General features: G+C 47.6%; 4 protein-coding genes across 8 annotated transcripts; 2 read left to right on the top strand and 2 right to left on the bottom strand.

Annotated features, from left to right (window-relative positions):
• Positions 1 to 51: 51 nt before the first annotated feature.
• TMEM203 (transmembrane protein 203) lies at positions 52 to 1,138 on the bottom strand. Its single transcript, XM_072633160.1, has 2 exons — positions 1,051 to 1,138; positions 52 to 878 (listed from the first exon to the last, which is right to left on the bottom strand). Exon 2 carries the CDS (start codon positions 798 to 800, stop codon positions 390 to 392), a length of 411 nt encoding a protein of 136 aa, XP_072489261.1. The 5' UTR covers positions 801 to 878; positions 1,051 to 1,138; the 3' UTR covers positions 52 to 389.
• Positions 1,095 to 11,919, top strand: NDOR1 (NADPH dependent diflavin oxidoreductase 1). Of its 3 annotated transcripts, none has more exons than XM_072633148.1 (15): positions 1,095 to 1,172; positions 1,525 to 1,679; positions 2,879 to 2,956; positions 4,396 to 4,493; positions 5,247 to 5,345; positions 5,984 to 6,085; positions 6,601 to 6,810; positions 7,928 to 8,049; positions 8,397 to 8,617; positions 8,795 to 8,902; positions 9,521 to 9,635; positions 9,992 to 10,138; positions 10,835 to 10,953; positions 11,143 to 11,237; positions 11,452 to 11,919. In XM_072633148.1, the coding sequence occupies exons 1-15, from the start codon at positions 1,097 to 1,099 to the stop codon at positions 11,594 to 11,596; spliced, it is 1,890 nt and encodes a 629-aa protein (XP_072489249.1). In that variant the 5' UTR covers positions 1,095 to 1,096; the 3' UTR covers positions 11,597 to 11,919. The 3 variants fall into 3 exon arrangements, with proteins under 3 accessions (XP_072489249.1, XP_072489248.1, XP_072489250.1); XM_072633147.1 differs by having other exon boundaries at positions 1,119 to 1,276; positions 2,928 to 2,956; XM_072633149.1 differs by lacking the exon at positions 1,095 to 1,172 and adding an exon at positions 1,257 to 1,276.
• A 5,522-nt stretch (positions 11,920 to 17,441) lies between these two features.
• On the top strand, positions 17,442 to 20,768 carry LOC140519777 (ring finger protein-like). Of its 3 annotated transcripts, none has more exons than XM_072633159.1 (2): positions 17,442 to 17,654; positions 17,951 to 20,768. In XM_072633159.1, the coding sequence occupies exon 2, from the start codon at positions 17,957 to 17,959 to the stop codon at positions 18,653 to 18,655; it is 699 nt and encodes a 232-aa protein (XP_072489260.1). In that variant the 5' UTR covers positions 17,442 to 17,654; positions 17,951 to 17,956; the 3' UTR covers positions 18,656 to 20,768. The 3 variants fall into 3 exon arrangements, with proteins under 3 accessions (XP_072489260.1, XP_072489259.1, XP_072489258.1); XM_072633158.1 differs by having other exon boundaries at positions 17,442 to 17,840; positions 17,955 to 20,768; XM_072633157.1 differs by having other exon boundaries at positions 17,442 to 17,840.
• Positions 20,769 to 21,752: 984 nt separating this feature from the next.
• On the bottom strand, positions 21,753 to 24,367 carry RNF208 (ring finger protein 208). Its single transcript, XM_072633156.1, has one exon. It carries the CDS (start codon positions 23,815 to 23,817, stop codon positions 23,062 to 23,064), a length of 756 nt encoding a protein of 251 aa, XP_072489257.1. The 5' UTR covers positions 23,818 to 24,367; the 3' UTR covers positions 21,753 to 23,061.
• Positions 24,368 to 24,871: the final 504 nt, after the last annotated feature.

Raw genomic sequence — 24,871 nt, 5'->3', positions numbered from 1 at the left:
AGTACAACCGACCACACCCCCTCCTCCACCAAGTCCAAAGAAATACTCATATTCCAACAGTACATTTTATTGAAAAGCAACTTCTAACAGCAAAGCTCCTTTACAATCCAGGCAATTAAACACTGTCCAATCCGGAAGTCATCTCAAAACAGGGAGAATGAAAATAGGAAGAAAAAAAAAGAAAAAAGAATACCTGTATTTAGTGATAAGTGTTTTTTCCACACATCTGCCCACCCTCCAGTAATTAGGGTGAAAAGCACGAAAAAAAGCTGAGAACTTCACAAGCAAATGAGACTCCTTGCACCTCGCCGGGGCTCCCGCGATCCGGCCGCCGGCTCGGGAGGGCTGGGGCTCGCAGCGCGTCCTTTCTCCCTCCCCTCCCAGCAGCGCTAATTGACGCGACAAGCCCGGATCATGAGCAGCTGCAGAAGGATGAAGACCGGGGACATGATAAGGCCAAACCAGAGCTCCCTCGTCTGCTCCACCAGCTTCTGGCACAGCAGCATCTCAAACACAAACTTGAGGCTGAGGATGGTGAGGATCCAGAAGAGGCGCAGCACGGCCAGCCGCTTCTCCCCGTCCTGGAAGAGGCGCACCGACACGATGGTGGTGAAGTAGGTGCTGAGCCCGTCCGCGGCGAAGAAGGGCACGAACACGTTCCACCACGACAGGCCCGGGGCCAGCTCATCCACGCGCAGCGCCAGGAGCACGGAGAACACGAGCAACGCCAGCACGTGCACGAAGATCTCGAAGGTGGCGAAGCCCAGCCACTGCACCAGCTCCCGCAGCGAGAACAGCATCGCGCCGACGCCGGCTCCGGGGCCGGCGGGGCCCGCTCCCGTCCTCCCGGCTCCTCAGCGGGGCCCCGGCGGCGGCGGCTGCGGGGACAGGCACCGAGGGTCAGCAGTGAGAGGGAAGGGGCCACCCGGCCTCCCTCCGCTCGCTTACGGCGCTCCGAGCCCCGCAGCCGGACCTGGCCCCGGTCCGCCTGCTGACCGAACCGCCACCCCCAGGGTCGGTAACCTCCCAGCCCCCCCTCCCCGCACTCACCTGGGTGGTGGGAGCAGCTCCTCTAGCTGCCGCCGCCGCCGCCGCCATGATGTGCCCGTCTCTCACCGATGGCGTCACTTCTCCCGGCACCGGAAGTCACCCCCGGGAAGTTGCTGATAGAGGTGATGGTCCTTTCCGCGTCTCCCTTCCCTCCTGTAGCCTGCGCTCCCTCCTCTCCTCTACGCGTCCTTGCTTTATCCGGGCCTCCCCTGCCCGCACACCCGAGGTCCGGGGCCCGTGACCCCCCCTAGCCCAGGGCTCCTGCCCCCAGCTGTGGTCAAAGTTCCAAGTTCTGTCTGCCTCGGCTGTCATCCGGTCAACTTTGACCTCGCCCGATGCTGACCGCAACACCCTAACCCAGCCTTCTTCACACCCTCCCCCCTCCCCGCCCTGGCCCCAGCCTGGTTTGAACCCCTCCCAATAATACTGCCCCCTCGATTCTGACCCTCTTCGCGTCTCTGCCCCTCTCCCCAGCACCAGCCCCACTTCCCCAGATGCTGACTCCGAGCCTCCTAGTCCTGTTTGGGAGCCAGACAGGGACTGCCCAGGATGTGGCCGAGAGGATCGGCAGGGAGGCCCGGCGGAGGCGGCTCCAGTGCAGGGTGCAGGCGCTGGATTCCTACGATGTGGTGAGTCAGCTTGGCAGCGCGGTCCTCGCCGAGCTTCCCCAGCTGCCCATGACTCGGGAGCAGAGGTGGGACACAGCCCTGCCCCCTGGGGCTCCTGTGCAGGATGACGGAAAGGTTGCCTTAACCAAAAATCTTACTTCCACTTAGCTGTCATGGGGCCTCAGATGACACCATTAACGCTTCACATCCGCCGCCAAAACATTAAGACATTTGTGGCGGACTTTTTCTCTCTGATGGGTAGCTGAAAAGAAGCCAGTTAAAGGGCACAACAGGACAACTGAGTAAAGATTTATTAAGGGTCTTCTGTGTGCAGAGGACTGTACCAGGGGGTGGAGGAGATAAGATACAACAACTCTTATAGCTCACGATCTCATTGCAGGATACAACACGAATATAATAATAAGAATACACATTATTACACTAAAACATTTGAAAGTTGCAAAACAAAGCGTGAGAGCTGAGGAGAAAGGTGTTGTGGAAAAAGTGGTATTTGATTTCGTCTTGAAGGATAGATGGTTCATGAGATGAAAAATGGGGAAGAAATGCATTCTTGACATAGAAAATGTATAAGAAAAAGTTACAGAGAAGCCAAAGCACCAGGCAGATTTCAAGGACAGAGTAATTCATACTGACAGCAGCATGCCATGTGTTGAGGAGAGTAATGTGAGATAATGTTGGAAAAATAGAGTGGCACTCCATCATGGGGTCCTTGAATGATAATGGCAGGGAGTGGGAACGTAGGGAACTGCCATGAGAGCTCAGGCTTAGAGATGTTTTAGAAGTAAGGCAACAGAGCAGGAACATGGAGATATCAGGTGAGGAAAGAGGCCAAAAATGAGAACTAACGGAATGGCAAGCACAAACTTATTTGTGTTCACATGATCTGATAAATTTCCTCCTGCTCACATTAATCCCTTTTTCTCTACATTAACTACAGTGAATTTAAAGTAGGAACAGATTAAAGAGTAACATTAGAGGTCCTTATTGATTCTTATTCTTCATCTACCTGGGCAACCAGATCCAGTTCTATGAGGCTTGCCTGTTGAATAGAGTGGACATTTTAAGGAACCATCCCTTTGATGCCACAGGCCAAGTCTATAGTACTTTCTTTCCCATATATCTACCTGAGAGGGAAGGAAGGGAAGATTTCTTATGCTGACACTACAAGAGATCCTTATACTTCTGTCTTTTATATTGAGGTGAATCTGATTAATGAACCACTGGTGATATTTGTTTGTGCTACTACAGGCCAAGGAGACCCCCCTGACAACATGAAGGTAAGGTTTTCCCAATACTTGTGAATGTCCCTGGGGCCAAAGAATCTGTCCTGGTCAGTTCAGTTCCACAGGCATATTGTTAAAACAAGTCACTTTACTGAGCTTGTAGGTCTTAAAGACATAAGAATTGTTATCCAGCCAGCTCAGGTGCATGTCTCTAATTAGGTCAGTACAGCGATCTGTTTGGTCAGGCCATAGTCATTCTTCCTGACATCACTGCACAGATTAAGGACAGCCCCAGCTTTTCTTATTGACTTGCTATAAGTCCGTTGTCTGAGGGTTCATCTAAATTCCTCCAGGTCTTAATTGTATTTTTATCCCATATCATCTCTCAAGATAACAAATTCCAATTTAAATTAAGATAACTTTGATTTGACCTATATTTACCTCTCTTCAGCCTTATGTTATAGTATACAGTATGATTTCTTCCATGATTTTGTAAACTTTTCCTCATTGTTATCAGAGGGTAGAACTAGTACTCACTGGTTCTACTAGAAGTAGTAACTAGTAGTTCTGTTACTAGAAGTAACAGAAACACAAACTTAGGTTAGATGTCATGAAAACTTCTTAATGATTAGAGCTGTCCCAAAGTGAATGGCCTACCTTAAGAGGTGGGATGTTCTCCCTCCTCAGATGTCCTCAAGCAGAGGCTAGAAGACCACTTGCCAGGCATGTTATAAGATGGAGTTCTTTCATGTATGGGTTGGACTAGGTTCCTTCCAACTCTCAGATTCTGTGAGTATTCTCACTCTCCACCTGTGAAGACTAAAAGGAGACCTTATCTCCAGTGGTCTGTTGCCAGTGTGCTGAAGGGAAAGGAAAACTGTACATGAAGCCAGATGACCCAGGTTCAAGTCCCAGCTCAGACACTTTTAAGATAAAAGGACTTAGACTAGAAAAAGGCTTGGGGTCATCTGCTCAGGCTCCCTCTCCTTATAGAGGAGATCTTGACCATCCAGATGGTTAAAAAGCCAGGATTCAAACCCAATTGGATTCAGGGTCTGACTCTTGACTCTGAATCCAGTTCTCATTGTCTTAGTGCTCTCCTCATTTGCTAGGTGAATGTGGGTGCGTAACAGCCTCTCTAAGCCCTGACCCCAGAATTCCAGGTCCAGACACACCTTTACTGGAAATACTTAGCCCACCCAAGATCTGAACTACATGAGCAGTGCCATATTTATCAGTCCCTGACAGGCAGTTTCTTTCAGGAAAAGCAAATTAACCTAAATTGCTCTATATGAAAATAGCAATCAGTTACTAGGGAAACACTAGTGGAGTATTCACTCAGACTTAAAGGCTACACTATTGACTTAGATTACCTGAACCCATGCACCTGGAACCCAAATCAGGGAGGTCTGCTTGCCCTGGGTGGGTATGCCATGTTATGAACTCCTCCGTTATCTTGACCTATGGTATCTAAAGAGTGGTTTTAATTTTAGAATTTCTGGAAGTTTATATTCCGAAAAAACCTGCCTCCTACCTCCCTTTGTCAGATGGATTATGCTGTGCTGGGTCTTGGCGATTCTTCCTATGCCAAGTGAGTAGAGTGTTTTAGAAGTGGGAGAAGATAGAAGGCAGCCTGTGTTCTGAGATTGACCCCACCCTGTGACTTAGTTGTGCCCCCCATAGAAAGATGGACTCTATGCTAGATATCTTTGCCAAGATGAACAGGGGCCTTTCCCTTAGCCCCAAACCTACTAATTCTTTGAGGTTTCCTAACCTTCTGATTTCTGCATACCTAGAGACTGACCAAGAAATCAGGTTTCTCCCTACAAGTGCTACCTTCCCACTGGGATCCAGGCTCCTTCTTTCTCTAGTCTCCTGAGTACTAGTCACAGGGTTGTCTTAGCCTGAGAGTTTGCCCATTTCTAGCACTATTACCTAGAGTCCGTTTGGGAACTTGGGCCTAAAATTACTCCACTGAAAGCAAACATCATTAAAACCTTTCTTGTAAGGACTCCCTGACCATGCCCCAAGAGTGCCCAAAGTATATTACTGTGAAGAGATCCTAGACTCTAGTCCTCTCCTTGCCCATTCACAGGTAAGTCCTGACCCTCTTTGAACCACTTCTGTAAAAATGGGAATGATACCACCACCACCACCCCCTCTCCCCTCCTCCCACAACCCCCCTACACACACACACTCCCAGACTGAGATCCTACTGAAAGGAAAAGACTTTTTCTGAACAATGATAGGATCACCCAAGAAGAAGGGACCTCATGGATTGAGAGTAGGGAGTTTTACATTTGTTTGTATATGGGTTTCTAAGTATATTTTTTTCTTTCAACAGGTTTAATTTTGTGGCCAAGAAGCTACACAGACGCCTGCTGCAGCTTGGAGGTAGTGCACTCTTGCCCATTGGTCTGGGTGATGACCAGCATGATCTGGGGTGAGTGCTTCACAGGCTGGGGCTGATATTCCAATCAGACAATGGTCAGTCAACAAGTATTTATTTAGTACCTACTATGTGCCAGTCACTGTGGTTACAAAGACAAACATGAAACAGTCCCTATTTTTATGGCGTTTGCATTCTGTTGGGGAAGACAGTGTAAGTATATGCAAAAAGTAGAACTCTTCAAGGAGTTTTAGGTACTGCTGTGCTCTAGTGAAAGGTGTCTGGTCCAAAGTTCAAACTAGGCCCCAAGACATGCCTACTCATGCCACCTCCTTCCCACAGGTCTCTCCTGGTCCTGTGGAACACAGAGTGTAGAGATGCTTAAGTCTTGATTTGGGAATAGGCTCAAAGGGCAAGGAAGAATGCTATTGAACCAAGCTACCTTTTCCCTAGGGTTCTGGTTTGAATGACCCCTAGTCATTGGTGATAGTTGTAAGACTATCCTTAGTTCATCTGCCCTCTGGTTTAAGAATGAGATAAGACACTCTTTTGTCCTAACAGTGGGTATTCAAGTCCTGTCCCAGAGTCAGACTAGTTTCAGGGAAAATGAAGGGAATGTAGGTGGATATGGGTGAAGAGTTGTTAGAAAGGAGCATGCTTGCTTACCCTGAATTTTCTCTGTGTTCTGGCAGGCCTGATGCAGTTATTGATCCCTGGCTTCTGAACCTGTGGAGAAAGGTTCTGGGACTGTATCCTGTACCTTCTGACCTTAGTGTGATACCTACTAATATACCGTAAGGATCAAATGTTGGGGAGAGCTGCCAGCTCTCTTCTAGAAGGTTTCTATGTGACTCCCACCCTACTCCCCAATCCCTCCTGCAGGCAGTTAGCATTTCTAGATCTCCTCCCTTTCAGTAGCCAAATCTAGGATCTCCCCGGATTTGACATCACTGATCCAGGTACCTAGTTCTAGGCTTTTCTTGGGGCGAACTCTGAACAGGAGTAAATCTCTAATTGAAACAGATCCAAACACATTCCCCTCTGGCTCAATTTAGGTACTCCCTCTGCTGGTCACTGGGAAAGGAATCATCATGAAAACTACCCCACTTCTCTTGTGGGCTCTCTTTACTCTCCAGCTAAGGTAGCAAGGAGAGGAGGTGTGGCATATCCTTAAAGACTCTTGAGGGAAAAGAGGGTCCTTTAGTGGCTTACTTCATTAAAATGAAGCTCCTCCCCTCCCTCCCCCTCTGCTGCTGCCAGTCTCCTAATGCACTGGCTTCCTTTGCCACCTTCTCCTTTCCTTTTCTAGTTTGCCTTCAAGGTTCATTTTAAACTTTTGTGATGAAGCCCCAGGGATTTCTTATGAGGAACAACATTCAGAGAATCAAAGACCTGAGGAGCTCCCTTCTGACCACAAACCCTTCCTGGCTCCCATGGTCTCCAATCAAAGAGTGACTGCCGAGTCACACTTCCAGGATGTTCGGCTAATTGAATTTGACATCACAGGCTCTGGAATCAGGTGAGATGCATCTGTCCCACAGATCCACCCCAACTTCTCACTGGGATTCTCCCTTTGTCATCCAGAGATCTTATCAAGTTAGGCGTTTGTTCAATAAGCTTTTATTAAGTATGAGATATGTTAAAGATGGAAAGAGATATTCCTTCCACAAATGTACATACTGATAGGTGAGATGTGTAAATAAACAACTATAGTACATCACTGAATAATAGTACCATATGAGATAATAAATGCTAAAGGAATTCAGTAAAAGGAGAAATACATGAGCTTCTGTGGTTGGAGGAGGTTTTGTGGGAGGAATTTGAGCTTGTACCTTGAAGGTCAGGTTTGCAAAGGCAAATTTGGGCAAGGACGATGTTCCAGGAGGTGGAATGACAAACAAAAGCACATAATCAGGAATATATGGGGCACATTTGGAAGACAATGAGAAGACCAGCTTGGCAAGAATATGAGGTTTAAGTAGGGAAAAGAATGGGAAATAAGGCTAGAAAAGTAGGCAGGGGCCTACCAAGCTGAGGAATTTGAACTTTTATTTCATAGTTTGGAGCTACTAAGCAGAGGAGTAATGGAATTAGACCTCTGTTTTTAGGAAGATTATTCTGGCAGATATGTGGACTGGATTATAGTGGAGAGGCTAGAAGATCCTTTAGGACACTCATGCAATACTTAAGATGAGAGAATAAGAGCCTATGGTAAGATGGAGAGATGGGGAAGAGAGAAAGAACATGGAGATGCAAATGTATTTGGGATGTAGAATCAACAGACTTAGTTTCTAGTTAGATGTGGGAGGCAAGGGAAAAGGAAGAGTCAAAGATGACTTCTACCGTGACTTTTAGCCCCCAGTTTTCAGCAACTCATTTTATGGGTGTTAATTCTGAGACCCAGAATCTAAAGAGCTACTTCAACCCTTGTCTCCTCAACTTAGTACTTCCTTGCCTTTCCTAGTTATCTCTTCATAAAGTTTCCACCTCCTGCTCCCAATTCCCCTAGACTCACTGCTTCTGCCTGTCTACTGCCATACCCAGAGGGCCCTGTATCCAGGCCAAAAGGAAGCTTCTCTGAAGCTTTCCTAGGCAGGTTCCTAGGGGGTAACTGGAGTAGGGTCCTTTCCCTGCAGCTTTACCGCTGGGGACATCGTGATGATCCAGCCTCAGAACTCAGCCAGTGACACCGAGCAATTCTGTCACCTGCTCAGTCTGGACCCAAACCGTCATTTTGTGCTACAGCCTCGGGAGCCAGGTGGGTTTCTCAGTTTCTCTGTCCATTTCTTCATTTTGCTTTTTTCTTTTCCCTGTTTTTCTTTTGCTGCCTCTCTCTTCTGTCCATCTCTCTTTTCCCTCTATATGACTTTCTTTTCTTCTATCTTCTCTCTTTTCTTCCTCCAAAAGCCAGAGAACTAATTGGTCTTCACAGCCTCAGCTTAGTTCCTACAGTATGACCTAGAGAGAGCTAGCCTGACTCTACCAGGTCAGGTTGTAAGTCTTATCACCCTTGAGGCATAAGGCCCCCCTTAAAGGAAGGTAGGCCTCCTCCATAGCCCTTTTATTCACCTTGACCCAAATGGGATTCCCTGCTTGCTGTTTCAGATGTCAGTTGCCCAGTTCAGCTGCCTCAGCCCTGTACCATTTATCATCTTGTGTCCCACTACCTGGACATCTCCCGTGTCCCTCATCGCTCCTTTTTTGAGATCCTGGCCTGTCTCTCACAACACCAGATGGAACGTGAGAAGCTGCTTGAGTTCAGTTCTGCACAAGGCCAGGAAGAACTATACAACTACTGCAATAGACCTCGAAGGACCATCTTGGAGGTGAAGGGCCAGGATTAGGGCCCAATTCTGGACCCCTGGGTCAGGGAGGCTCCATAGACAACTGAGGATTTGGCCCCAAAATACCGTCACGCTCTTATGCCCTCACCCTTCAGCATCTGGGGGAAGCCAGAGTTGAGTTCCAAGATAAAAGTCAGGTTACTCTGCTTCTGCTTCCAGATCCTAAGTGACTTCCCTCACTCAGCAGCTTCGATCCCACCAGACTACCTGCTGGACCTCATCCCCCCAATCCTGCCCAGGGCCTACTCCATTGCCTCTTCATTGCTGGTAAGAGATAGTTCACACCTCAAAGAGAAGGTCATTACCAGCAGCTTCTGGGGAGAGAGAGCCTGAAGCAGAAGGCAGGCCTCCACTTTGAGAAAATCCACAGATAGCTTATAAACATCATTTAGAAGCATTGTTAGTCCTTAATTCCTCTCTTGATACTTTAAGTGTCTATTTGCAGGTTAAGAACAAACATAATAGCATAAATAGGGAGAAAAGATTTAATATTTTAAGTAATTCATACATACCTTTTCAGGAACACAGCTGTTGTCTAGAGTGGTCAGTCTAGCCATAGTCTCAACCTTCCAATCAGAGAGTGAACAGTGCCTCAACACAGAGTACTGTAACAGCCCTGAAGGAAATGAAAAGACACAAATTCCCCCCCAAAAGTCTCTTTCACTGCCTCTTGCCTCTTATTTTCTCCCTGGTTTTAGAGGCATATGTGGCATTTCCAATTTGACCAGCAAAGGAGAGGCAAAAAGGGAGAAGCTTGGTAAATTCTGTGAAGCAAATTGATATTTATAAGCTATCCATAGGCTTTCTGAAAATGAAGGCCTACTCCTATTCCTTCCTCCTTACTCGTCCGAAGCATTCTGTGATCCAGCTTGTTCCCTCTCCAAGGCTCATCCTCTCAGGGTGCAGATCCTTGTGGCTGTGGTGCAGTATCAGACTCGCCTCCGTAAGCCCCGCCAGGGCCTCTGTTCTTCCTGGTTGGCTTCCTTGGATCCAAAGAGAGGTAAGCTCAGCAGTCCTCCAGGAGTAGAGCACAGTGGTTAGGCACAGTGTCATAGACTCTCTCTTCTTTGCCACCCCAGTCCTACTCTCTCCACTCATCTGAGCTGAAATATCACAAGGCATGGGAAGTACAGAGGGACTCCAAGAAAGGCAGGTGTCAAACATTGCATGCAAGACACTTTGTCTCCTCTGTTCCTCCCAGGGCTAGGAGTATATCTTGGATTTGCCTTGGCCTAGGGCCACCCCTTCCTGGTACCTTTTCCCTTCCAGGCCTCCTCAGACAAGATTAAAAACTGAGAAACTCTCAGGGACTGCCCTGTCTTTGGATGTCACTGCAGCTTCTTCTTCCCTATGCAGGACCAGTAAGAGTTCCCCTTTGGGTTCGAAAAAGTGGGCTGAGTTTCCCTTCGAAGCCTAACACCCCTGTGATCATGGTGGGTCCTGGCACTGGGGTGGCACCCTTCCGTGCAGCCATCCAGGAGCGTGTGGCACAGGGCCAGACAGGTGAGCATGAGGGGCAGCATCGATTGGGATAGGGACTGGACAGCAACTGCATACAAAAAGCTTCCATGGAATGCAGTACTTTTGTGTATTCCTGTCTTACTGTCTCTTGTCCCAACTGGAATGTCCCCAAAAGAATATAAGGTCTTTGAAGGCGGGATCAGGTCATTCTCATCCTTGTACCCCCAGGTATCTAGTAAGTCAGAAGTAGAAAAATCAAAATTAAAACCAAAAGCAAACAAGTCTCCCTGAGTGGCCTATTGGAGAGAGATCCAGAATTAATTAGACTCATTGTTCAGGACAGGGTCAGTGGGTGAAGGTCAGCTCTAAAGTAATTTGCCAAAAGATAGTGTCCATCCTCACCCCTTCTGAATCCCAAATCAGAAACTAAGGTTAGAAAGATTGAGAAGGGGGAGTTGAAATGGCTTTTCCAAGTTCCCCAAAGCCCTTGGTATGGCACCAGGCACCAAGATGCTTTGGGTGATCAAGTCCAATTTTTTGGAATTGTCTTACCTTTTTTTTTCCTTTTGGAGACAATTGGGGTTAAGTCACTTGCCCAGGGTCACACAGCTAGTATGTGTCTGAAGCCAGATTTGAACTCAGGGTCTTCTGACTCCAGGGCCAATGCTTTATCCACTTCAGCACCTAGCTGCCTCGTCATCATCTTCCTTTTCACACTCTGACCCCATTTGCCAACAGGAAACTATCTGTTCTTTGGTTGTCGACAGAAGGACAAAGACTTTTACTGTGAGGCAGAGTGGCAAGAACTCATTCAGAGAGGCTTCTTGACCCTCATCACTGCTTTCTCCAGGGACCAAGTGAGTGGGAGTTGGAAGGGAGAATAATGAGAATGATAGCGTGAAAGATGAAGGAAATCAAAGGAGTCAGGGTGGAGAATGGGAGATCAAGAAAGGGGGTGGTAGTGCTGGACCCAGCAAAGATGAGGTATTAGGTAAGTGACTGCCCTGGCCCCAGAGGATTGAGAAAACAATACAGCATCTCTGCAGGAGGAAAAGATTTATGTACAGCACCGTCTGCAGGAGCATGGGGCATTGGTGTGGGAACTTCTGAATCAGCATGGAGCCTACTTTTACCTAGCTGGGTAAGTCTCCCCTCCCTTCTCTTCCCCTCTCTTCTCTGACTTCCCATTCCCTTTGCCCTTAGGCAAAGGAGAGATCTGTAGGGGTTGGTAGCCCAGATTCATACTTTGGAGTAACCAGGCATATGGGGACCCAAAAAAAGGACTGGGGACCTAGAGGATCCACTGGAATCTTGTAGTAACTCCCTCCCTTTCCTTTCCCTTTTCTTTCCATCAGCAATGCCAAGTCCATGCCAGCCTCTGTTTCAGAGGCATTGACGTCATTGTTCCAATCAGAGGGTGGACTCTCTGGCCCCGATGCTGCTGCCTACCTCATCAAGCTGGAGCGGGTCATGCGCTTCCAGGCGGAGACCTGGGCCTGATGGTCTTCACAACCCCTCTTCCCTCATAAGGGCTCAAGCCTGAGGCTGACAGACCACCCTTCATATCTTGGTCTTGAACACATTCTCCAATCCCTCTCTGTTGGGCCTTGTTTTCTTCACCCTGTGACTAGGTGTCATCATCTTCACCCTGTCCTAATATCTGGATGTTTTCCTTTACAACTGGGGAAGCTGATGATCTTCAGTTGCTGTGAGAAGAGAATGACTGATGGGGTGGAGCAGGGCCAGGGTATTTGATTTGTGATTGGCTGGGGAAAGTGGTATTGAGATGTGATTGGCAAATCAATAATGATATGGCAAAGTCATCATCTTCAGGTTCTTTAAAAGGGACTGGGAAGGGTTGGATAGTGCGCGCGCGCACACACACACACACACACACACACACACACACACACACACACTTTCTCTCTCTCTCTGTCTCTTTCTCTCTCACACACACCCCACCCTCACCTCCTACCCCACCCCCAGACTTAAGAGCACCTGGCCAGTGGGACAGAATTCCCCTCTCCCAATTTCTACTACAAAAAGGAGAGGAAACTGAGGAAATGGCCTCGGGTGGATATATAATAAAAGAATGAATTCAAGGGGAAAATTAGGGAAGTCTTCCTGGAGGAAGTTCTGGATGATTACAAACTGATGGGGAAAGGGCAGTTTTGATTTGGGGATGGCAAGTGTGGGTAAAGAAACTGAAGAACTGGAGCTCCTAGAATAATTATTTGTGTCTCTAGGATTCGTAGTCCCCCAAGGCTCACCCTGAGGTTTGGGATGGTGAGTTGACTCATTCTCATCTGATCCCAGATGCCTTAACCCCTGTGCAGGTGTGTACCTATGAGGTCCAGTCATCTTGAATAGAGGGCACCTCTGCCCTGAGGAAAGAGCAAGGTTTCCTGTCCTAGGAAGGACCTTTCCTGCATTCTGGTCTGACCAGCAAGTAGGGATTCCTTACCCTGACTCAGCAGGGAGGGGTGACTCCAGGAGCCCTGCCTCACACCTGTATTCCTTCTTCTGGAACATGGCTCATGACATTCCAAGGGCCCAGAAAACCTACCCTTTCCATCAAGCTATACTGGAGCCATCTTGCCACCTCTAGGAAATTTTCCCAAATTAACTATCTCCAGATGAATCCCTTCTTTTTACTACCAGTATCCCCTCTACCTTACATAAAATATTGACGCTGTTCATGGGCATCTGCCCTCCTGTCACTGATTCAAAACTTCATTTCCTGGAGTCACTCCCTCCTCCCCAGGCTAGAAAAAGTCCTTCAATTTGGGGGATTCCCAAGTTTAGTTGGGGGTCTTTTGTGTGAGTAGTTATTCATTGGGTGGGTGTAAAGATGAGGTGACTTCAGTTTGGAGAATCAGAACCTGAAAATGGAATTGAAATCTGTAACATTGTGACAGAATGGGAAAAGAAGCTCATGTACTTAATCAATGCTATTATTGAGAACTTCAAACTTGAAGGATTTTTGTAAACAAGTCCCAATAAGTCCTAGGGTGCTATAGACTGAAAAGAAAGCCTTAGGAACTAAATTGCAAAGGCTATTTCCCCATCATGGTCATGCCCAGGAAGTGACTGGGACATGGAGTTGGGAGCAAAGCTACCAACCCTTCCCCTGGGGTTCTTTGGAGCCAAGTATCCAGTAACCTCAAAAACACTCATTGGGTAAAGTTAAGGGGTAGTAATGTTGATGCATATCAACAAGGCACCCACCTTCCCACCCTTTCAGGCCTGTTTCACAAACCCTGAAAACTGCCATTTTTAAATGACCATCAAGTGGTAGACAGTCTACAGTCTTAAGACTGTAAGGATCAGAGGGCAAGATGCTACCCAACAGATAAGACTGCCCTGTCCCTCCTGACCAGGCCAGACTCTCAACTAGGGGAAAATGTCTATTCTTAACATTTCCTTTTCTGAAATGTAAAATGGTCATCACTTTATCCAAAAAGCTCTGAAAGATAGTGTGGAAAGTTAAACATCCCTAAGGACCTGCCAAGTTGACATTAACTATTAATGACTACTTTTTGAGTCTTAACATTCAACTGGTACCAAATCCATCTAATTGAATTATCCTTTAGTCTATCATAATTCCATCTTTTCCACAAGAAAATCTGCCCTCATTTTCTTACCCCACACTCAGTTCTCAACCCCTTACAATTTGGCTTCCATTGCAATCGATCAATAAACATTTACTCAGTGTCTACTCTGTTAAGTGGGGAAAAAAGTCCTTGCTCTCAAGAAGCTTACAATCTAATGGGGGAAGATTAAACACAAAAGGAAGCTGAAAAGGAGGAGGGGGAGAGGAGAAGGTACTCAATGAGGGGGTGTGGTAGAGAAGTCAGTCAGAGAAGTCTCAAAGTAGTACACAACCAGGTAAGAAATGAGGAAAGGGGTGTGGTTTTTGTCCTGACAATGTACACCCATGTCAATGCAAGCATGACGCATAAATCTAATTGTGCCTTTTCCATCCTGTCTTCCTGAAAAGTTGTATGTAATAAACTATGTAATAATCATTTCTGACAGATTTTTGGAGTAGGTATCTGAACACTTTAGAATGGAAATCTTCAGTCCTTCTTGACGGCCTATAAATTTAAAAGTACTATAATTTGTGGTTTCAGAGAACTATTGGGTGCTAACCTAAGGAATCCTTGGTAATTGAATTAAAACATTTATTGAGAATCTATTAGAGAATCTATTTAATTTTAATAATTATTAATTTAGAGATGAGCATGTTAACACAAGAGAAGTAAAATCATAAGGTTAATTCAGAAATTTGTTTTGCATATAATTTTTAAAAATTTTTCTTATCTTCTCAATGGGTGGGGGGAGGAGAGAATTTGAAACTGGGAAAAAATAAAATTGAATTAAAGCTAAAAAATTAATATCAAGCATTAGTTTGATTGGTCAGTATTTAATTAGCTTTGAGCCTCAAATAAGTGCTGACATCAAATGCCATAGATTCAAAAGTAAGATTATTATACTATACAATGAAGGCTTTCTGGGAACAAAAACTCCTTTCTAGTAGAATTATTTCATTCTTTGTACTTTTATCCATAGTGTTAGGCATATGGTAGATGCTTAATAAATGTTGATTGATGGAGAGGCAGGATTTGATGGGGTCTTTTTAAAAACTTATTATTTTTAGTTTTCAACATTCATTTCCACAAGATTTTGAATTCCAAATTTTCTCCCCATCTCTTCCCTCTCCCTATCCCTTCCCCCAATCTGCCCTCCCTTCCCCCTTCTTCTCTTATCCCCTCTTCCCTTCTATTTTCCTGTAGGGTAAGATAGATTTCTATACCCCATTGCTTGTATATCTTATTTCCCAGTTGCATGTAAAAACAATTTTTAACATTCTTTTTAAAACTGAGTTCCACATTCTCTCCCTCCTTCCACCTTCATTGAGAAGGCAAGCAATTCAATATAAGTAATACATGTGTAGTCATGCAAAACACTTCCATAACAGTCATGTTGTGAAAGACTAACTATATTTACCTCTACCCTGTCCCACCCTCCATTCTATTCTCTCCTTTGACCCACTGTCTCTCCTCAAAAGTGTTTGCTTCTGGTTACCCCCTCCCCAAATCTGCCTTCCCTTCTATCATCCCCCCTCTTATCCCCTTCCCCCATATTTTCCTGTAGGGTAAGATAGATTTCTATACCCAATTGAGTTTTTATGTTATTCACTCCTTAAGCCAAACTGGATGAGTAAGGTTCACTAATTTCCTTTCACCTCCCCCCCTTTCCCTCCATTGTAAAAGCTGTTTCTTATCTCTTAACTCTCCCTTTCTCCTCTCAGTATATTCCTCTCAACATTTAATTTTATTTTTTAGATATTATTCCTTTATATTCAACTCTCCCTGTGCCCTCTGTCTACATATAGGAATTGATGTTTTGTAGAATAATAATAATAGTAATAATAATAATGGGGGGGAGAGATTGAAGAGAGCTCTGAATGGTATGCTGAAGAATTTTTTTTAAAAAATACTCTAAATAATCAACATAAACAATATATTTACAAAATAAGTACCAAAATCTTACCCTCTGATAAGGTGCATAAAAGACAAGCAAACAAAATGCTTTCTGCCCTTTTCTGGGCCTACCAAAAATAGGCAAAGATATCTCCAGTTTATCTTTTAGGAAATGGGAAAAGACATATACAGGCTGGGTTGGAGAGGGGAAACTGATGGTAGAAGTCAATGAGGATTCTGCTTAACTTGAAGCTCTGATCAAAGTAATGAGGTCAGGGAACCATAATCTTAAGATCTGGATGCTCGGGGACCCCAAAATACCAACATGCCGGGTCCTGCAGAATGAATTCAACTCAAGCCTTCTTTCAGCCAAAATAAAACAAAGTTTATTAAAGATTCACCATATTGGGTTGACTTTTTAGAAGCCTAACCATCTGTGACACTTTTATTGACAAGCAGACCAGTTAGAATCTCAGCTAAATCGCATCAAGAGCTTTCATGGAGGCGAGATGGAATTTATATAAAGAAAGATCATGGTAGTGTTCTGGGGGTGGTCTAGTAGTCTGGGAGGAGGGGTCTAAGGAAGATCTTGATGGGACCGGGGTAACTAGTGATGTAATCAAGGGTGGGAAACAGCTGGAGGCAATTGGGAGGTATCAGACAATGTAGATTTGGGTGGGAAGTAATCAAGGATAAGAATCAGTCAGAGGCTATTTAGAAGCAACTGACAAAGGAGAGGTTAGAGGTAACAAATTTGGGTATGAAAAGCCAGACTAAGTTGGAATATTGAAAGAGGTTCCCAGAGTCTGTATCCCATTAAAAGCACCTTGAAACTTTGCAAAATTTTGATGTTTTGTCTGTATTCAATTTGGGCTACCTGCAGCTAGTGCACATGGTTGATTAAGAGGAAAGAGAGAAGGACCAGGATCTGAATAAGTCAGTGAACAACCTAGCATTAAATTTGGAGTGCAGTTTTAGGTGTTTACCTGTGAAGAGTCAGTCTTTCAGTGAATCACTCCATAAAATAACAAAGTTATTCAAACATTTATCAAGTACCTATTATGTGTAAAGCTCCTTGATAAATACTGGAGGTAACAAAGATTACAATCTAATCTTCCTTTTTGGAGTTTATAGTGACTTCCCCACTAAAAGAGAGAGAACCTCTGAGTAATAATTCTCCCCCGGTAACTCCTAATCAGCTCAAGATCATCTTCCCCTTCCTGACAATCCACATTGCTTAACCTTTAATGCCATTGTCTTCAAGTTCCTAGGACAACAGATTTGGCACTGAAGGGGACTGAGAGGCTAACCATTTTTCAGTGAGGAAGCTGAGCCCAGACGAGTGACTTCCTGAGGTCACACAGGTGGTTAAGTGGAAGATCTAAAATTTTCAACCAGATCCTCCAACTCTAAACCTGGAGTGTACATTCAGACCCATCCTAGAGCCTAGCCTTATTCTCCCTTCCAAGTCTCTTCCCAACTAGACTGTGACTTTCCAAACAGCAGAAGCTGTAGGTATCTTCTTGCCTTCTCCACAGAATAAGGTTATTATAAGAAGGAACTGGAACTAGGCAAGGTCTAAGTGCCCAGTAAAGACTTGGTTAATTAAATGCCTTCTCTTTGAAGATCTTTTCTTCCCTCTTCTTCTCAGAACCTGAGAAATCCTGACAATGGATTTTCCTGGATTTGTGCCTTGAATAGATGCAAGATGGAGTTGGAAGAAATCTGAAGAGGCCTAAGTGTTAGGATTTCTAGCTTCAGGTTTTCTGGGCCTCCTCTTCACCAGGCTAGGGAGGAGCCTGCCCACCTGAGGCTATCCCTTACCTGCTCCACCCCCAGTCCTGGGAGGAGCCTGAGTTCCCAGTCAGCTGAGCCACTTAAGAGAGAGAAATACTACTAGAATCTGTGCTCCGGCAGATTTCTTCTCAGCTTCCTTCATCATTTGGTCTATCTGGATTTGGCAGGAGCCCGAATCGGAGCTGGCTGTGACCCAAGAACTAGGAGCCCAAAGCCAGAAATTAGGAACCTAAGCTCACAAGGAATCAGGACTACCAGGCGCCAGCACCAACCAGGTGTTTGTGACTACAAATTCTTAGAGGTTTGCTCTAATTACTGGGGAGGATTGTGCTGGAAGTCTGGGGAAGGAGAAATTGGTGGCCCTAGATCAAGTGCTGGGCGTGTGTGATCCCCATAGAAAGCCTCGGACCCCGGCCAGGCTGAGCAATGAAGTCCACTACTAAAGTCTCAGAGGAATTAAGGTAGTCAGCCAGGAAATAGAAGGCGTTTTTGCTTTTTCCTTCTGAATTTTAAATTCCTAAAACTTTTAACTCCTAACCTCTAACCTCTAACCCTGGTCCTGCCTTCCTAGAAAGATATGGCTGTGGGCAGCCAGGAGCCAGAGCCAGCTGAGCCTGTGTCTAGCTCCCCAGATGAAGAGGAGGAAATGGAGAGCTTGGCCCCTTCAGCCCCCTGCCCTCCTGAGGCTGCCCCCAGGGAGAGCAAGCCCCTATTGGGGGCTGGAGCACAGTGGACTCTGAGGCTACTGGAAGACGCAGAAGATGAGTGCCCTATCTGTACAGAATCCTACGGGGTGGACGCACACCTCTTAGTGTTGCTAAACTGTGGACATGGACTGTGCCAGCACTGCCTGAACAGGCTCTTGGGCACAGCTCCCAGCACTGACCTGGGCCGTGTGCGTTGCCCATTGTGCCGTCAGAAGACTCCTATGTTGGAGTGGGAGATCTACCAGCTTCAGGAAGAGTTGCTCCAGGCTGATGGGCCTCAACCCCCACCACCTCCCAGCCCCCCAGCCCTTCCTCCCCGAGGGACAGGGCTCTGGGCTTCCCTGGAGCACCGCTATCAACTTCGAGGAAACCGAGGTTGCCTCCCCTTCTTGCCTTGCCCACCCTGTCTCATTTCAAGGCTCTGGGCCCTTCGTGACAGGGGTCCCTGCACCCGTTGCCTGGTCTTGGCAACAATGCTAGCGCTGGAGATATTTGGACTGGTACTCATCTTTCTGCCCCTCCTACTACTTGCCTTGCTCATGATCCTACTTAACCATCTAGGTCACTGACCCTCCAGCCAGGACTCAACGACCTTTTGAGGGGGTGAGCCTACTTACCACTCACCAATGATTTTGCTCATTAAGAAGTACCAATCTGAGAGACTTGAGCACTGCAACATCCTATTACTGGAAGTATCCTGAATTGATTGAACTGACATTATCTCTGAGAAGATCTGGGGGACAATTCTTCCCGGAGCTAATGGTCACTGATTTAGAGAGCTAAGACTTTGATCACAACTCCCTCAACTGCTCCCTTTGATAGTCAAGACTGAATAGGGGAAGAAAGAACTGGATTACTGTAAGAAGTAAGTTCACAACCTGGATAATTTATAGAAATGATCATTTACATTAGTGAAAAGAAGTAGGGGTAGGGAGTGGGGAGAAGACAGTGAATATATTGAGATGGTGGGTGCGGAAAGAGCAGGTATGGGCAGCCTGAGTGGAGAGACACGTGCCCTCTTGGGATGGGAAGTATAGAGCCTGGTTGCTTAGGGGGGAGGGGCAGAAATGTCCTTCTCTGCCCCTCTCCTTGTCTGAAGGCCTCAGAGATAAGGGCCTTGCAGCTCATGTTCCCTGAAGGTCAGCCAAGCTTGGGCTTGAAGGTGGGGAAAGAGAAACTACTCCCACCCAGTTAGGGTGGAATGTCAGGCCTCTGACTGGTAGAAGGGAGATCTCTGGGGAAGAGCTGTACTCTGACCATATAGGCACATGCCTCCTCTATGGCCAGCTGTGGTGAACACAGAATTTATCCGGGTGTGAAAATGCCAGAGGGCACAAATAGACCTGGACTGAATTTCAAGGTGACCCCTTCTGCCGCCACCCTTCTCCTGGAACTTGACTCCCATACACTTATACACACCACAGACCATAAAGAGAGGAGCCCTTAAAAAGAAGAGCCCACAAGCTCTGGGGGCAGAGACTTGACAGTGCTGGGCAGGAGGGAACGGCAGCCCAGTGTACAGAATGAAGAAGCAGAGAGTCCAGTTGGACCCTGCTCTCATTAGACTACATCTTAAGAACTATATTCAGGATGGTGAAAAGCTGGAGTGCATCCAGAAGAAGGCAACCAGATGTTTGAGAAGCCTGGAGATCATGTCATGTGAGAACTGGTTGAAAGAATTGGGTGTCATCCATTGGGAAATGGTTTAACAAGTGATGCATGAATGTAGTGTAACATATCACTGTGTTGTAAGAAATGAGGAAGACAGAGAAACATGGAAAGACTTGCCTAATCTGATGCAGACTTAAGTAAGAAGAGTCAAGATAACAATATAGACCAGCAATTCTGAAACTTTTTGGTCTCAGGACCTCTCTACCCTCTTAAAAGTTACTGAGGCCCCCAAAGAGCGTTTGTTTATGTAAGTAATATCCATTGATATTTATTACATTAGAAAGTAAAACTGATAAATTTAAAATATATTTATTCATTTAAATAACAATAAACCTGTTACATGTTAACACAAACAATATTTTCTATGGAAAAAAACTTTTACAAAACAAAAAATTTAGTGAGAAGAGTGGCATTGTTTCACATATTTTTGCAGATCTCTTTAATGGCTGGCTTAACAGAGATTTTCATATTTGCTTTTGCCTTCAATCTGTTATGATGTTTTAATTGAAATATTTGAAGAAATCCAGCCTCATTCATAGATGTAGTTGGAATGGAGAAGAATATTTTAATAGTCAAATAATGTTTTAATATTATTATGAAAATAGTTTTGACCTTGCAGATCCCCTGAAAGGGTCCCAGGGACCCACCGAGGTCTGTGGACCTTGCTTTGAGAATTGCTGATATACACAATGGCTACAATGATGTAAATGGAAAAGAACCATCACAAAGCGATCAAGTGTTCTAAAATTACAAGGAACATGCATGGCCCCCCCCCCCCCCTCCAAAAATGAGGACATCCCTACCCTATTCCTCTGCAGAAGTAGGCTGTCCACAGGCATAGTACATTGCATATATTTCAAACTTATTAGATCAGTTTTGATGATTTTTTTCACTTCCAATTGCAAGGGAAGGGCTCCTCTAGGAGGGGGGAAGGAAAGGGGAGGATACTAGGAGAAATTCTGCTGATGTACAAAACAAAAGACACCAATAAAATTACTTCAAAAATAAAAATGCTAGCACTAGAGGGGACTTTGTTAACATCATCTCGGCCAACTCCTTCATTTTCCAGAAGAGAAAACTGAAGCCAAGAGAGAGAAATCAACCGTTTCTGGGGTCATTGTTGCTGTCTTGGAATGTCATTAGGAAGGGTTTAGATTTATTCTGTCCACAAGACAAAGCTAGGGCTAATGACTAAATGTTTCAGGGAGGCAGTTTTCAAATCAATTTAATTTTTTAAAAATCAGAGCTATCTAAAACTGGTAACCTTTGAGGTAGGTGTGCTCTCCATCACTGAAAACATTCAAGCAGATACTGGATAACACCTCCCCCAACCCCACCCCCAAGAAGATGTAGAAGGGGAGGTGATTAGACTCAATGGTCTCTGTTACTTCCTACAATGAAATTCTGTGGCTTCTGGCTGCATCTAAACCCCTTCTGCCCTAACAGATGCTCTAGTTTTCACTTAAGAGGGTGCAAGATTCAACCAACTGCTTAACATACTGGCATTAGCATCAGGGACAAATGTATTGGGTGGGTATAGTGCCTGGTGTGTGAAAACCAGCCCTGGGTGCGAAGGATTTCCACACTCCAAAGCAGTTGTGGTCCAGCTCCATGTAGGTTACATTGCTGCTTTGTCCTTATATGGTTCTACCCAGTCACCCACCCTTATCAGCCCAAAGACTCTTATACTTCCCTCTCCCTATCTGGACTCAGTTCTAGCCCCTAAAAGGTGGTGCTAGGGCAAAAAAGAGCCTGGCCCTAGGATGCCTAGGGATTATAGGTGAAGTCCAGTCAGGAAGAGGTTACCATAAATCAACTAATCAGTTGGTCCACAACCCTCCACCCCTTTTTCCCTCTGTCCCTCAGTGCTGTGGGTTCTCACCAGCCTTAGGACTGGTTTGTCCACCCGCCACCTTTACCCCCTCACTGGAATTGCACTGACACCTTCACACCCCCCCTTCCCACCCTCTTCTCCCAAATTCAGGCACCAACAAGTTTGGAATTTTTCAAAAGGAGTCTTTACTCGGAAACTCTGGGGCAGAAGGAAAGAAACACAATAGCAGAGAAGCAGATGAGTTTGCAGAGCACGCATTCCCAATCAGCAAATATTGGGCCCCAGATCAGCTTATGTGGAATAAGTTACAGATCGCCTGCTCCTGGGGGACAGCAAGGGGTGGTGGGAGGAGCGCTAGTCTTAGAATTCGATGATTGGGGTTCGAGTCCCTTGGGCAAAAGTCATGTCACCTCTGAGCCTGTTTCCTCATCTGTAAAATGGGGATAATACTTGCATTGCCTACCTCACAAGATTGTTGTGAGGAAAACACTTTGTAAACGGTAAAGTGCTATAGAAATATGAACTGTCCTTGGTAGTAGTTATTGACCTTCTTGCCCCTGACACAGTCTGGGCTGAAGCAAGATAAAAAGGTTTACCACACAGGACCCAGGGGAAGAATAGATCAGTAGGCCCCTGGATTCAAGCACAGCAGTGGTAGAGGACCAGAGTTGCAAGAGGAGTCACCCAGGCAGAAGAGAGATGGGCTGCTGTAGTCCCTGCTGGGGAATCCTTGGCAGAGGGAACTAGCCCAGACATGTAAATGAACTGAAAGGCCTCTGGACCCAGCTGTCCATGTTTCCCAGGCTCACACACGGTCCAATTTAGCACAGCACACAAATGGAGCCTCGCTGCATGCTGACCTGAGACTCCAGGGACCACGTCTTCATTGCTGGAAGGGAGAACCTGGGACCCAGCCCTGGGCAGAAGGGTGGGTTCCTGGGAAGGATGCAGACCTGTTAGGTTGAAAGGGTTCTAGGTTGGGCCTCGTGGGCCTCTCTCCCATGACTACTCTGCTATAAGGGAGGAGGGAGAAGGGAGACTGGAGCTGGGGCTTAAGTCCACCTGGGGAGGAGGGTTGTGCTGTCAGAGATGGTTCCAGTTAGCAATTGAAATGGCAACTTTGGCAAAGAGTTTTAATGGCAAAACTGGCTGCAGAGACCCCTCCTTGGAGGGGTGAGGAATGGGAAGCAGCAGGGCAGGGGCAGAAAAGGCTTCTTCCTAGGGGCTAGCATGGCCCCACTTCTAGGAAAAGCAGTTTCAAAGGGTAAGCAAACACCCAGGGAGGTCAGAGGAAGTGAGGATCCCAGGACATGTGGAGATAAGGAACATCTACGTTGCAGTCCTTTTCTGCTGAGTCCTCTGGGATGTTCCAGAAGGCTGGCATCAGTCTGCGCCTGGCATTTGGAGGGACCAAGGGGAGCAGCAGTCCTAGCATGGGGCATGAGGGGACAGCAGGGATAGAGGAGGGCACTACATGATAGCACAGGAGGACAGCGGGTTCCGGACGTGGCAGGTACAGGCAGCCCCACAGTACTGGCGGAAGGTCTGGTAGCAGCTGCCCTCCGCCTCACCACCCCACTGGCCAGGTGGGGCAGTCAGTGCCTCCGGTGGGAGGCGACTTAAGATGGACGTATTGACAGCCAGGGCAGCCAGTCCATAGTCAGTGAAGAGCACAGTCTCCCTGCGGCAAGTAGGGCAAGAGATGAATTTGTACTTGGGGCAGGACTCATAAAGGATTTGTAGACACTGCTCACAGACAGAATGCAGACAGGAGAGCACACGTGGACGTCGCTGGGTCAGGTTGTACGTGTGCCCACAAGTCGGGCACTCCAGAGGCTCCCCAGCTGGGCCGGGCCGTAACACATATTGGTTCACAATGACCTCATCACCGGGAGCTACCCGGGGGAAGCCCAGCTCGGCACTGCTCTTCCGGGGCCTCCTGGGCGGAGGTGGTGTGCGAGGTACCCCTTCCAGGGCGGGCACATCCCCACCGCAGGCCTGGTTGACAATGATCTCGGTGTCAGAAGGCCAGGCCCTCTTGGGGGCCAGGGCAGGAGCAGGCCGGGGAGTGGGTGTATAGCGGGGGGTACCCGCCTGGAGCTCTGGGAACTTCTCAGGGTGGACGATCTTCATGGTCTCCATCTTGAGGATGACCTGTGGGCCCTTCAGGCAGGACATGAGGAGGCCGGGCCAGCCGCTCGCCTCGGGCCCAGGGGGCGCCGGCATCCGGCTAGTGGCACTTAGGCCGGTTGGGCCCTGGGTTGTGGGTGCTGGTGAGGACCCAGCATCGGGAACAACATCCTGGCACGGCCAGGTTTGAGGTGGTCCCCGGCCGCCCCCCTGACTCCCAGGGACAGCCGGTGAGAATGTATGGGGACAGATCTGGGGGGGAGACCCCCCCAGGACTCTCAGCTTCCTCCCAGGGTAAGTCTCAGGAGAGGGAGAAGTGACAGGACGGGTGGATGTAGGGGATCCCCAAGGTACAGGTGCCTCCCCCAGGGCCCCTGTCCTCTATCTGAGGAAGTATGCAGGAGGCTTCCTCTCCGACCTGAGTCAGTGGTCCCCAAAGCCAGGCAGCTGGACACCCAGGCACTCCGCGGCTGCCATGGCTCCAGGGCGGGGCTTCCCGGGGGGGTTGGTTACCTTACCCTCCCACCAGTCATGGGGCACCAGGGAGAAGAGGAAAGAAATTGAAAACAGAGACCGGAGGGTAAAGGAGGTCACCAGGCTGAAGGAGACTTGCACCTAGAACCAAGTGCCTGATCCCCGAACCACCCCCATCCCCAAAACTGGGACCCTGACCTCCGGCTCCCCACCCCTGTCCGGAAACCTGAGGCCCCCTCCCCCCTCCAGCCCAGGTGTGTGCTCCGCCCCCAAAGCCCTCGGAGAAAGCAGGGGATGGAGAAAGGGCAGGGAGGGCTTAGCCGCGTACCCCCCGGCGGCTGGCCCTAAGGCCGGGGCAGGGGGGCCCGCAGGACCTGGCCGCGATGGCCGCCCTCCGCCCCGTCTCCGGCCCCCTCCGTCACCTGGCTCGGTCCGCCGCGGCTCCGATGCGGCCCCAGGCCCGGCCAGCCCGGCGCGCCTCCGCCGAGGTTATCTGAAAGGCAGAGAAGGGGATGCGCCGCCCCAGCCCGGCTCGGCCCGAGGCGCTCCTCCGGGCACGGCGCGCTCCAGCCCCGCTCCCCGGGAGGGCGAGAGCCAAGGAGGGGCAGGGCCCGCGTCCGGATGCCGGGCCCGGGCGGGGGCGCGGGCGGGGGGCGCGGCGCGGCCGGCTCCGCTG

The sequence above is a fragment of the Notamacropus eugenii genome, chromosome 1 (assembly GCF_028372415.1).
Source record: "Notamacropus eugenii isolate mMacEug1 chromosome 1, mMacEug1.pri_v2, whole genome shotgun sequence".
In the NCBI taxonomy this organism is placed as follows: domain Eukaryota; kingdom Metazoa; phylum Chordata; class Mammalia; order Diprotodontia; family Macropodidae; genus Notamacropus; species Notamacropus eugenii.
Note: the sequence above shows the minus strand (reverse complement) of the source record. Positions and strands in the feature narration are given on the sequence as shown.